We start from the raw sequence: 13,210 nt of genomic DNA, 5'->3' as shown, positions 1-13,210 counted from the left end.
GCTGTGGGATGAGACGGGGCAGGTAGTGCACAACCAGACCCCGACCCCACCTGGAATCTTAACCGATCCTTTACATCAACTTGTACTTCCTGCAGCTGCTTGGGGGAAAAGGTACAGCCAGGTATTCAGAAGGGAATGGGGAGGGCTGGAAATGAGCTAGGAGAGCAAGAACAGCTGTTTGGGAAAAGTGATGATAGTTTCACTCCACTTAATCCACACCTGAGTTAGGGGTAATAAGATGTTTACTAGAAATATGAAAATACAGTTGAGTAACAAAAGGCAGGCATTAAAATAAGCCTAAACAGGAGGGTTATTTCCCCCATCAAGACAAATCAATTTTACAGCTTAAAATGTTTAAGCAATACATATAAATTCACAAAGCTTGAAAGGATTTTTTTTTAAATAGATCATATTTACAAAAAAAGAGTAAAAAAAAATATATATAGTTATAGTTATTTTATGAAGGGGAACCCCCTATGGTGGAATGACTAATACATCTCTATGTTTATCCGTCCACTTAAAAAGGGCTCTGGTGTACTCTGTGACCCATCAGTAACCTTTAATTCCTTTGTTTACAGTAAACTATGCTCCTGGATCAGAGTCACACATATGTCATGAGAAGCTGATAAGGGCACAAACATGACAAAGATTAGTCCTTACTCCTCATATGTCCAAGAGGAGCTCCACCTGACCAACAGTGGCAGCATACTCTTCTATTTCTCTCTGAAAGGATGCCTGCTTCTCCAGGAAATTGTTTCGGTCATTCTCTGCCAGTTTCCACATAGCTGTTGCTGTCTATATGGAAAGAGCAAGTTAGTGTACAGTAGGGATTGTTACAAATATGTATCAGGGGGTAGCTGTGTTAGTCTGAATCTGTAAAAAGCAACAGAGGGTCCTGTGGCACCTTTGAGACTAACAGAAGTATTGGGAGCATAAGCTTTTGTGGGTAAGAACCTCACTTCTTCAGATGCAAGNATTAACTTTGATTCAGTTGGATGAAGACCAAAAAAACAATACTTAGTTGTGCTCTCACTTGATCAGCAGGCGTTTTGAAGTTACCAAGGGCTGGGCTTTAACAGGATGTCTTAGTAAGAAATTGATGCTTTGGGGTAAGGTACTGACAAGAAATGAGGCTGAAGCAAAGTGGTCTTCCTGGTATGGCTTGACTTACAATAAGTCCGTGTGCTTTTAGCTCTGCCACCTCTGTGGAGTCATACGTATTTGTAAAAAGCAACAGAGGGTCCTGTGGCACCTTTGAGACTAACAGAAGTATTGGGAGCATAAGCTTTTGTGGGTAAGAACCTCACTTCTTCAGATGCAAGATTCTTCTTCACTTGCATCTGAAGAAGTGAGGTTCTTACCCACAAAAGCTTATGCTCCCAATACTTCTGTTAGTCTCAAAGGTGCCACAGGACCCTCTGTTGCTTTTTACAAATACGTATGACTCCACAGAGGTGGCAGAGCTAAAAGCACACGGACTTATTGTAAGTCAAGCCATACCAGGAAGACCACTTTGCTTCAGCCCCATTTCTTGTCAGCACCTTACCCCAAAGCATCAATTTCTTACTAAGACATCCTGTTCAAGCCCAGCCCTTGGTAACTTCAAAACGCCTGCTGATCAAGTGAGAGCACAACTAAGTATTGTTTTTTTGGTCTTCATCCAACTGAATCAAAGTTAATTCAGTAAAGACCATGGTTTAAGGAATCTCGGGTATTCTGAACTTACCATGCTAGCTGGCATAGTAGGAGTTCTCACCCTGAAGAGCCACTTCTGAAACACTGCTACATAGATAGCTGAAATTTGGCTAGAATGCTACCTGTGGTAGTTATATGGGCATTATTGTAGCATCTTGGGCATTATTGTCGCATCTGACACTTGGCAACTTAATTTATTTTTAAGACCCCCATAAGGAAGGTAAGTACTGTTCTCCTTGTGTACAGATTGGAAAGTGGGGCACAGACCAGATGACATGCCCAAGGTCACACCAGAAGTCTGTGTGAGAGCAGAGAGTTCGACCCAAGTCTGAGTTCCAGGCTAGTGCCCTAACTACTGGACCATTCTTTTCCCCATGAAGTCTAATGCATCATCCATTGTGAATAGGGTCATGAGATCTTTAGTGACCCTAAGTAGCAGAAACTTCTCAGCACATATGTAAATTTGCACTTCCAGAACATTGCTGCCACCCTTTCCCACCATTCTGCAACATTGGTTCATTGCTATTTTCAGAATCATTAGCGTCCTGATGCACCCTTCATTCTCTCTTGGAGGCCTCTCATTCCAGTTCTGACTACACTTAATCCTGATTATACTGGATCTTCCAAGTTAAACTGGCTGTTAATTTCAGTGACGTGACTGATTTAAACTGTAATCCCTTCTCATCTCTTTGGGGACTTAATACCATCTAGAATGTCCTTACTACATGCATATTTAGAATTGAAGACAGGAGGCAAGATAAAAGGCCTGCTACAGTACATTAGTTTGCTTGAAGAGAACCCAGGAAAACCAAACTTCAGAATTTCAGCTAACCCCAGATATTCAATTGCCTGGTTTGGGATGAAGGAAAGGGTTGTCTTACCAGAAGCTCCTCTTGTTTTTCAGCCATTTGGCTGAATAGTCTCAGTTCTTCTTTAAGCTTCTCCGTCAGCAACTGAAGAAAAGTCCAAAGCATCTAGTTTATCCAGATTCTGCATCACACAGCAATTGCCTCTATCATCAATTTAAACAAAGTCTGCTTAACCCAATTCCACTCTGACAAGTTCTCACCATTGTCTGCTTCTGACACTCCTTCGTATCTTCTTCCTCCAAGATTTCATTGCCTGTAACTGGTTTATAAATACTTTCATAAGCTTCTTTAGTAGTTACCCATACACTTCCCTACTAGCTGTTAGACCTCACCTTCACCCAAAGTATTAAGTCACTTCACTGCAGAATCAGCCTCTAAACTTACATTACGAGCAAATCAAGTATTCTGGGGAGTTGTGAGTCTGGTTCTTCTGTAGTAAGCAGAGAGCCAGATGGAACAACTTCTCCCTTTCAGCCCAAAGTGATTAGTGTTATGCCAAAATCTCTGCTACACTGAAATCAAGAATGAATGTCACATGAGCTCCTTGGTTACAACAAAAAGGTCGCACCTGAAGAATCAGGGTACCAATTATCATAATGGGTGGAGATGGGGGGCTAGCTCCCCATCTTATGCTCAGAACTGAAATAGTTAGTCCTTACCTGGATCAATATTTCTGCTTTCTAAAATCACCATACAGTTATCTTGAAATTTCTTCAGCTTTTGAACTTCTTCTTCCAGGACTTCATTCTTTTCTCTTAAGTCTTTTATAGTGCCCTATCAGTACCACACAAGTTAGAAGTCAATAAAGCCCCTAAAAAGATTCTTCCTGTTTCCCTCCCATCTTCTTTCCAGTTAGCAGCCATACCTGCTCCCAATACATTGGAGATAAGTTCTTGGACAGACTTAGTGCTCACCACTTTTTAATACTGACAGATTTGGAGTTAGTAGTAAATTATTACAGGCATCTCTTGATTCAATTACTGTAGGCATATGTTGTGTTAATTCCTAACAAGTTGCTAATTAAATGCATCCCAAGGGAAGGGTGGAGGCGGCGTGACAGTAAATCTTGAACAGCCCGGCTCAGCAACCACTTGATGAACAGTCCTGGAGTTATTTATTCTGGAGTGCTGGCTAGACCCCCTACTGACTTGCTAAAACAGGTTTATCCAGGAATGTCTCAGTCCCACAAGGAGAAAGCAAAACCTCAGAAGGGTTTAGAAACAGAAAGACCAGGTCTACAGTAGGAGCACTTGGCTGGTATAGCTATACCAGCATATTTTATCAGCAAAGCATTCCTAGTATAGACACAGCTTATACCAGTAAAACCACAGTTTTGCTGGTATAGCTTACTCAAGTACTGCCCCCCTGCCCTGCAGAGAAATAAGCTATACCAGCAAAAGCCCAGTTTTGCTGGTACAACTGCATCTACAGTAGGTGTTTTTGCTGGCATAGCTCTTTATAACCCTGACGGACATAGCTTTGCTGACAAGAGTTTATAGTGTAGACCTGGCCATGCTGTGGAGGAAGTTAAAATGTTAAGGGTCAGAGTAAGAGGAAGAGACTGAAGCAGAAACTATTGAGTGTAGGCAACAGACTGCTCCCCAAGAGATCAGTGGGTCTAGGGTAATATAGGCCTACTTAAGCTTTTAGGTAAACAAGACTTTTGTTTTAATAAATCTGATAATTTATTAAAATGTTTTGTTTTACTCCTGGGGGAATTCTGCATCATGCAGAATTTCACAGAAATTAATTAAATTAATGTTGTGTGCGCAGAATTTCCTTTCTTCCCACAGAAATGTGCTACAGTGCTGCTGGCTGCCACAAGGGGCCGCTGGACCCAGCAGAGCCCAATTCACACACAGAAGAAATGGCTGGGGGGCAGGGGGAAGAGCTAGAGCAGAGGTCGGCAACCTTTCAGAAGTGGTGTGCCGAGTCTTCATTTATTCACTCTAATTTATGGTTTCGTGTGCCAGTCAAACATTTTAACATTTTTAGAAGGTCTCTTTCTATAAGTCTATAATATATAACTAAACTATTGTTGTATGTAAAGTAAATAAGGTTTTTAAAGTGTTTAAGAAGCTTCATTTAAAATTAAATTAATATGCAGAGCCCCCCAGACTGGTGGCCAGGACCCAGGCAGTGTGAGTGCCATTGAAAATCAGCTCGCGTGCTGCCTTTGGCTCGTGTGCCATAGGTTGCCTACCCTTGAGCTAGAGGATTCCCAGCAGCTGCAGTTCCCCACATGCCCGGAGGGAAGGAGACATGGCACGCAGGAAACTCTCCACAAGCTTGGGACCTAGCATCAGGCTGTTTCTCCCACTGGATCGCTGGGCTCTGGCGGGGAGAGGGGCGGGTGTTTGGGCAGCGGGGCCTGCAGCTGGGCTCGGGAGAGGGGTGGTGGTGCAGGTATCTGGGACAGGTGGGCCCTGCAACTGGGCTCTGGGGGGAGGGAGTTTGGGTGTATTGGCAGGGGGGAGAAGTCAAACACAGCTGGGCTCTGGTGGGGAGGGGTTGTGGGTGTCTGGCCCCCCAGCTGGCTCTGGGAGAGGAAGGGGGCAGAGAAACAGTACACTGGGTTGTCATAGGGGTTTCTTTAACTCTACTCCTGGGGGACTCTGTGTGTGCCCGCGCGCGCACACATGCATGCGGTATTGTTACAGACATACTTGCTGACAGATATTTTGAAATAAATTTCCAAAGTAATTGAAACTCGTGTGATTATGTAGTGTTATTTTGACAAATAAAATTTGCAAAATTTTAAAATAGTGTGCACAGAATTTTTAATTTCTTGGCACAGAATGCCCCAGGAGTATTCTTATGCTGTGTTCCCACTGTTCAGATTTAAGAACACCTTAAAAGAAGCCTGTTTTGTGTCACTGTGTTCACCACTGGTCACAGCTCCTGAAGGGAAGAACTGCAGGTACCCTAATCCAGTTGGATCTACTGAATAGTCCCACTTGGTAGTGTAGCCTACAGCCTGGTCTAAGAGTGGAAGAATCACATGATTTTGCCTGAGATGTGAAGGGTCAAGGCCTAAAAGCTAGAAAGATCAAGAGGTGCAGCTAGCCCTGAATCTTGACAAACTCATTGCCTTCTATTCCACATCCTAGACCTAATAGCAGGCTTCAGTCACAGCTTTAAACAAGTAAATTGGGAGTGTGGTATACGGGAACAGAACTCCTCGTTGTTTTTATGGGAACAGAAGAGATCTTATTTGGACTCCATTAGCCATAGCATTATTCCGCACACAGCTCATAAAAGTATTACCAGATAATCTTTTAACAAGATGATCAGCCAAGTATTGCTTTTTACCTGTGCTCCTGCCAGCTTTGAGTGCAGTTGCTGTTTGGCTATTTCCAACAACTGGTTCTTCGTCTTTAGCTCTGTCTCCAATCTGTATCGGCTCAGGGGTCTGTCAAGAGTCACACATCACCGAGGATTTAACAGATGCCAGTTTATGGTTAGTATTCAGCTAAGCATATGGTTAAGACATGCTTCAGCCAGGGAAGTTTCAGACAATGTTGTGCACCTGCAGTAGTGTAGCTTCCTCTCTTGAAAGATGGAGTGCGCACTGAACTAACTACTAGATTGTTTTGGGCTCCATGTAGCCTGAGTTTATTGTTGGCCATCAGCACATAGGGCCATACTGTTCATTGCCATACAAGGCTGGGCCTCATCAGGACAGCTAATAGTACTATTTGAGATGGGTTTTTTTTTTGCACCAACTTACCCTCGTGCAGTTGTTGCTGTCTTTTTAGAAAGAGGTTCCACTTTCTTGGTAGACCTACAGAGACTAAAAAGGGAGAAGTATTACTATCAAAGCATGTAGCATTTTGCCAAACCATCAAACCAACTATCACTTTAACAAAAGCCTGATTTTCTATGCATATTTTTTGCTACTGACTGGAGTACCTTTTAGACATTTTAAAATTACTAAAAACCTGAAGTTTGTCAGTGCATGTATTTTTCATTTACCCTTGGTTTTTGGCTTTGAAGACACCATCCTCTGGAACATTTGAGCTAAAAGTGAAATTGGGATCTTTGCTGAATTCTGGCTCAACTGTTTTGTTGATACGTTGTTTCTTCGATGGAAATGGCGTCTGTATGTCTGGAACAAGATACAAGCGTCACCGAACACTGTGAGGAACTAACAAGAGAAAACAGTCCTCCAACTTCCACATTAGCAAAGAAATCTTGAACTTTGGAGGAATCACTTGTATGTTAACATCTCACTCTAACAAGATGTGAAGTAATGACGACTAAGTAGCATGCCACACCCCATCCCTCCAAATTCTGAACAAAATACAGGCTCAGAATGAAAAATGTGTTACTTAAGCCCTGGATGGGCTACGGTAAGCAATTTTAGAATGTAGTTTACCATTCCAGCACTGGATGGGATAGCTTGACAGCCAGGTTTAATGACACAGACAGTCATTTCAGCATCAGGCGGGTACATGAATACTGCTTTGATAGTGAAAGTTGTTCAGTGTCAAATGAAGAACAGATCTATTTAACACTTTTAGAGTTAGAAGATCTAATTTGATGTTGCTTAAGCAACTCCAGACTTCTAACATTAAGATGAATGTCACACAAGGTCATGAGAAAGCTTGCTCTCTGAATATACAGTCAGACTGTATGTCATGATGATTTGGACACTCTAACATCTGATATTTCCACTAATTATGTAGAGCCTTGTTCACACCAAGCAGTTTTGGAAGTTCAGCTACAGGCTAGCAATAGGAGCATTAATGTAGAGCAGCCACACATGGGTTTTGGCCATCGTATTGTTTTGACTTCCTCTGAGCAAAGTTAGGCAAAACTGTGGTTAAGATGACTTTACCTGGCTTATGCTGGCCCTACCAGTATTGCTAGCACTGGTGAGTTGCACCAGCACTAGACCAATAGTAGGAGAATTTTTGGAAAAGCTCAGCAATGATGCAAACTGATTTTGAAAAAAGAATGAGATAACAAATGTGTGATAGCTATCTTGCTGTAAAATTCAAAGCGGAGCTGTGCGGTCAGCACTATATGCTCTCCTGGGACTGATCTCACCTAGTTAATCCAGTAGCAAAACTAACATGCCTTGGCTCCACTATGTTTTTACAGAGATAGTTAACACACATTTGTTATCCCACAAACACGTTAAAAACACAGGGAATGAAGACAAACCTAGGAGGCCAAGCATGGAGAGTTTCTGCCCAAAATACAAGTTTCAAGAGATTATGAACACATGAGGATTGCATGCTAAGAGTTTTCTATTTATCACTGTTACAGTTAAGGATGCAGCATAATTACAGGGTTTAATATTGGGTGAACTAGAATAGTTATTAGTAAGATTAAAACCATTCTGCAAATTAAAAACACCCAGGATACTCATGGTTTTACTAAAAGATACTGACAAACATTTCTCTCTGATTCTTTAGAGAACAAAGTTAGTGCTCTAGAAAGTTAAGACCTATGTCACCCTCTGAATCCAAAAGCCCCTCAATGCCATCTCTCATCAGCCTTCTGAAAGTCAAATGCCCTGGGGCCATTTTACTCCTAAAAATGGAAGGGGTTGTATTCTTTCCCACCAACCTACTTTGCAATAATAATGATAATAAATAATAAAATAAAAATGGACTCTTCTAGCACACCCTCTCCCACCCTATGTTTTACAAAAAACCAACTGGTTTTGAGACACAAACAGGTGCTCATCCAATGAAAAGAGGGGTCTTGAAAAAGTAACATATTAATGACATATGTAGAGAAGGGAGTACCTGCGCAAGTGGAGAACCAGTGTTGACAGGGCCAATTCAATCAGGGGGTGGATGTAGTCCACTCCCAATAATAGATGAGGAGGTGTCAATTCCAAGAGAGGCATTTGCAAATTTAACATATTAATGTTTCACAATATAAGAGACCACATGTATTTAGAAGTAGGCAACAATACTTCGCTGCAGCTCAAAAGGCTCCGTTCTCCCATCCTTGCTCTGAGGAAAGAAGGGAGGCGGAGGACGAGCAGCAGCACCGCTGAGACACCCCCGCTGTGTCACTGACCTGGGGGGACGCTACGGGAGAGCGCTGTGGGGTGATGGAAGCTGTAGACCGGGATCCTGGAATTTTCGTTCTCCATGGCCGGCGGGTCTCCGCAGCGCGAGCCTGGACGCGCCAAGGGGGACACGGGAAGGACGCGCTGATCAACTCCCAGGAGACTTTTCCGGGGGTGAGGACGGGAGATGTGTCCCCGAGCAGCCCAGCGAGCGTTTGGAAGCCCCAGGGGACGTTCCGCAGGGCTCGGCCAGGCCCGCGGGAACAGCACGGCCGCGCCCACCGTTTGGCTTTGCAACCGAAACCCGGGCGTGTCGGGCTCTAGGAAAGCGCCTCCCCACCCCCACCCGAGAGCCGGGCCTGACCCGTCCCGCGCGCTGCACAGAGCGGGAACGAAGGGGCCCCGGACCGGGTGCCGGCTCGCGGGACAGCGAGAGATAACAGCGACAGGCACCTCTCTGGGTGGGGGCCGTTCCCGCTGCCGTTTGAAAATGGGAAGGGCGGGGCGAAGAGGCACGCAGGCGCAAAGCCAGCTGGTGGCGTCTCCATAGTGCGCAGGTACCGCCACATGTGCGCACATGCGCAGTAGGGAAAGAGACACCCCCCACGAATTTTGCCCTGAGCTGGGGCGGGCAAGTCGGAGACGTAGGGAACGTGTCACCAGGCACGTGCCCCCTTGGGGTGGGGGGGCGGCCGCTCTCCCTCGGGCGGAGCCGTCTACCCTGCAGGGGATTGCGCTGCGGCCAGGGCGCCGCGAGGCTGCGTTATGGCTCGGGGGGAGGCGGCTTTCCTGCTCCGTGCTGCCCGGCGGCTGCGAGGGAGCCAAGGGAGCAGCAGGGTGGCCACCCCCATTCAGCCCTGCCCGGCCCCTCGCCCCGCTGCGGACCCGCCCAGACTTGCAGTAGCCAGCAGTGCTGTGGGGCTGGGGCTGCGTGGGGCTGTCTTGCCCCAGCGGCGGAGGTAGGCATAGGCAGACTAAGCAATTGTTCAGAGCAGGACAAGGCCCCCCCCCCCCGTTTTTGGTTTGTGGGAAAGTGCAATTAGTAACTTGTAGGGGGTGTGGGGAGGAATATTCCTGGTAGAAAGAACAGGAGTACTTGTGGCACCTTAGAGACTAACAAATTTATTAGAGCATAAGCTTTCGTGGGCTACAGCCCACTTCTTCGGATGCATAGGGCGCCCACTGACGTAGCACTGACACCCGCTAGGCAGGGTAGCTGCAGGGAGGCAGGAGCAGAGCTGTTGAGAACTTGGGGTTTCCATTTCACAGGAAAATGGGCATTTTGAAATTTGTTTTCATTCCAAATGGAAAGAAAACCGGCTATTTTTACAATTTCCTTCACAACGGATATTCTGAAAATGTTCCCTTTGTTGTGTTTTAGTTTCACATTTCATCTGTAATGTTTTCAATTGTATACTATTTTGTATTATTTATACATTATTTTATTATGTGTTAAGAGGTTGAGGTGTGCATAGTAACTAGTGCATAACTTGAATGTCAACCTTTCCTTACACCACAGGCAGGACCTGAAGAAGAGCTCTGTGTATCTCAAAAGCTTGACTTTTTCACAACAGAAGTTGGTCCAATAAAACAGTGTTCTCAATCAGGGGTACCTGTACCCTTGGGGGTGTGTAGAGGTCTTCCAGGGCACACATCAATTCATCTAGAGCTTTGCCTAGTTTTACAACAGGCTACATAAAAATCACTAGCAAACAGACAATGACTTGTTTATACTGCTCTATAATGTATACACTGAAATATAAGTATAATATTTATATTCCAATTGATTTATATGATAATGAGAAAGTAAGCAATTTTTCAGTAATAGTATGAGGTGACACTTTTGTCTTTTTATGCCTGATTTTTGTAAGCAAACAGTTTTTAAGTTTGGTGAAACTTTGGATACACAAGACAACTCACACTCCTGAAAAGGGTACAATGATCTGGAAAGGTTGAGAATCACTGCAATAAAAGATATTACCTCACCTGCCTTATCACTCTAACACAAGCAGGAAACACTTTGATCAGTACTAAACTTAATGATTTCACAAATAAGAGAATATTTCAATTATTATGCACTACAGCTGACATGGCATAATACAATATGTATATGCACTACTATATATATGGTATATATACAAATATATTGTGAACTACTACTGCTGACATATTAGGAAATAACATGCAAATAATATACAAATGAAAATAAAATTTGAAACAAAATTTAGATTTTTTTCCAAAATGAAAATTTTCATATTGAGTATTTTTATGGGAAATTTCATAAAAAAATGATAAAATTTTTTTTGGGGGGGGAGAAGCTTCGTCAAAAACAGCTTTTCCCAGCAAAAAACTTCTGATGAAATTTTCTGATCAGCTTTAGTCACAGGGGCTGATGTGGGGGAAACAGTGCTGCAAGTGTTTACAATATGTGACAACAGTAGCCATCTGTTTTTTAATGATTTATTTTAAAATTATTTCAACAGATACAGTGATACACACAGTCCCCAAATAGTGGGAAATAATGGTATACTAGTCATGGGTATGAATATACAGGCATGAATTTGACCAATTAAGACGGAAGCACATTTTATGGACTCTAAAATCCTAAAAAATATGGTTTGTAATGGAAACTCTTAACACACCCAAAATTGCACTGTGGCTGTTGGTTGCCCCTAAAAAAGTGTGCTTAGAGGTCACAGACATATAACTATATTTTTGAAAACTCCCTACTTAAAAATGAGAACTTGATCAGATTTTTCAGACAAATTTCATATTCTCTCTCTCTCTCTCTCTCTTTTAACAAGTAAGCCAATCTTTTTTCCCCCAAACATCCTTTAGCTTATTTGCCTTTTAAGAGACCTACAAGCCTTTTGTAACTCAGAGCTTGTCCTCAATATTTGAAGAAGGGTTGGTAGATAGTTTTAGCTTTTGCTGCTGTTTTTTATTTTTCTGAATATATAATCCAAGGTATTTCCATACTTCTAAATATTTATCTTGTTTGTGTCTTCCTTCTTTTACCAAATCTGATAGATAAGCTTTTCTATTCAAGGATATCACATACTCTGGCATACCATTAGAATGAGTTACATTTTTAAAATTAAGCAAGTATGTACCAGTAAGTCTTTGCAGGATCAGTGCCTGAGATAAAACACAGAGGTATTGATTTTCTCACCACTGAGCCAAGACCAGCATTGCTGCTACTAGTTTTATCAGGCTTTTGTTACAATTATAAGAGAGATCTCTCACAGGGAGGTCTCATAGAACTGTTGCTGGTCATTTGAAATATTACATTTAGTTATTAACTTTATTGCTCTGTAACTTTGCACTAGTAGATACTGCTAAAGGATAAGTTTTTACATAATCAGCTCTTCCCTGAGGCCCCAATTGTGCAAGCTGATCTGTGCAGGTGTAAATCTTCTAGTTTAGATCAGCTTGCAGAACTAGGCCTTAGTTTTATATTTCAATCAGATGATTCTCCTCCTCCTCCCCTCCTTCCCCCGCACACACTTGTCCCACTTACACAATGATATGGGCAAAAAACAAACAAACAAAAAAAAAGAGATATTTATAAAATCTGTCATTGACTTTCTGGAATGCTTATATCATATTTGCTGACATTTTCAGATGTGGGCTACAAATCATTGCAAACAATGAATATGAGGTCCCAATTTACAGAAGAACGAAGTCACCGTGTATTCTCAAGTCACTTTTTGTATTTATTACTGTAGCGCTGAAATGCAAGTTTTAGGTGCCATCCATATGGGATATAGGCAAACATAAGATAAAATCAAATTGGAAAATTGAACCATATTAAATACAAACCAGAAGGTCCAGTGTTCCAACTTGAATTTCTTGCTTTTTTGAATTTCTTAGCTCTTGCTAACCTGCACCAGCCAACCTTGGTGAGTTTCCCAGATAGCTAATATGAATGAATAGATAGCTACAGTGTGCATATTGATGGATGGAAGCTCAGAGGTGCAAATTTTCTCGTGCTAATGCCATAAGAAAACACATTAGGCATGTACAACATAAAGAAAACAAATCACAATACTCATAGCAAAGGCACAAGGTATCACGGTGTTCAGGAAATTTTGTCATAAATATTTATTTTTATGCTGATTTTTAGAGAGAAAGCTTTTTCTTATTGTAACAGATAAAGACAATGTTTTGTGTTTTTGTTTTTTTCTGGTAAAGAAAAAAGTAAAATTCAAGATACAGCGGATATGCCAACTTTAAAAATATTTTTACATTTTTGCCTGGGATAGAAACTAGCTATGAACATGAAACACAAGCTGCCCAAGTCACAGAGGACAAGGAGATGGCTTTCTGTCAAGGAAAACCCCACATTGAAGCAGTGTCAGAAGAAGTTCTCTCCAGCAAAACCAGCTGAAATCCTGATCTGAAAGATATTTGGGGCTGGATTATATAGTCTTCTCGTTGAAGAGTAACAGACCATACCAGTTGAAAAACACTCATTGGACAGATTTAAATAAATATCTGAATACAATTCCTTTGGGGAAATTTGTAAACCTGGACTGCTAATAAAAACAGAGATCTGCTTCAACAGGAAACAGTTCTTTCTCCAGCCATTAGTCAGATTCTAATGATTAACAAT

At 42.4% G+C, this 13,210-nt stretch overlaps 1 protein-coding gene across 1 annotated transcript; it reads right to left on the bottom strand.

Annotated features, from left to right (window-relative positions):
* Nucleotides 1–232: 232 nt before the first annotated feature.
* On the bottom strand, nucleotides 233–9,107 carry KNSTRN (kinetochore localized astrin (SPAG5) binding protein). The gene is made up of 8 exons (XM_034770047.1): nucleotides 8,604–9,107; nucleotides 6,540–6,672; nucleotides 6,295–6,357; nucleotides 5,877–5,976; nucleotides 3,224–3,338; nucleotides 2,765–2,823; nucleotides 2,577–2,648; nucleotides 233–795 (listed from the first exon to the last, which is right to left on the bottom strand). The coding sequence occupies exons 1-8, from the start codon at nucleotides 8,677–8,679 to the stop codon at nucleotides 664–666; spliced, it is 750 nt and encodes a 249-aa protein (XP_034625938.1). The 5' UTR covers nucleotides 8,680–9,107; the 3' UTR covers nucleotides 233–663.
* Nucleotides 9,108–13,210: the final 4,103 nt, after the last annotated feature.

The sequence above is a fragment of the Trachemys scripta genome, chromosome 4 (genome assembly GCF_013100865.1).
Source record: "Trachemys scripta elegans isolate TJP31775 chromosome 4, CAS_Tse_1.0, whole genome shotgun sequence".
Classification (NCBI taxonomy): domain Eukaryota; kingdom Metazoa; phylum Chordata; order Testudines; family Emydidae; genus Trachemys; species Trachemys scripta.
Note: the sequence above shows the minus strand (reverse complement) of the source record. Positions and strands in the feature narration are given on the sequence as shown.

Coding starts and splice junctions, on each gene's coding strand:
- KNSTRN (XM_034770047.1), bottom strand. CDS start 8,679: ATGGAGAACGAAAATTCCAGGATCCCGGTCTACAGCTTCCATCACCCC. Junction 5,977..6,294: donor ACAGCAACAACTGCACGAGG/GTAAGTTGGTGC, acceptor GACTCTTGACAG/ACCCCTGAGCCGATACAGAT. Junction 2,824..3,223: donor AAGCAGAAATATTGATCCAG/GTAAGGACTAAC, acceptor TTTATAAACCAG/TTACAGGCAATGAAATCTTG.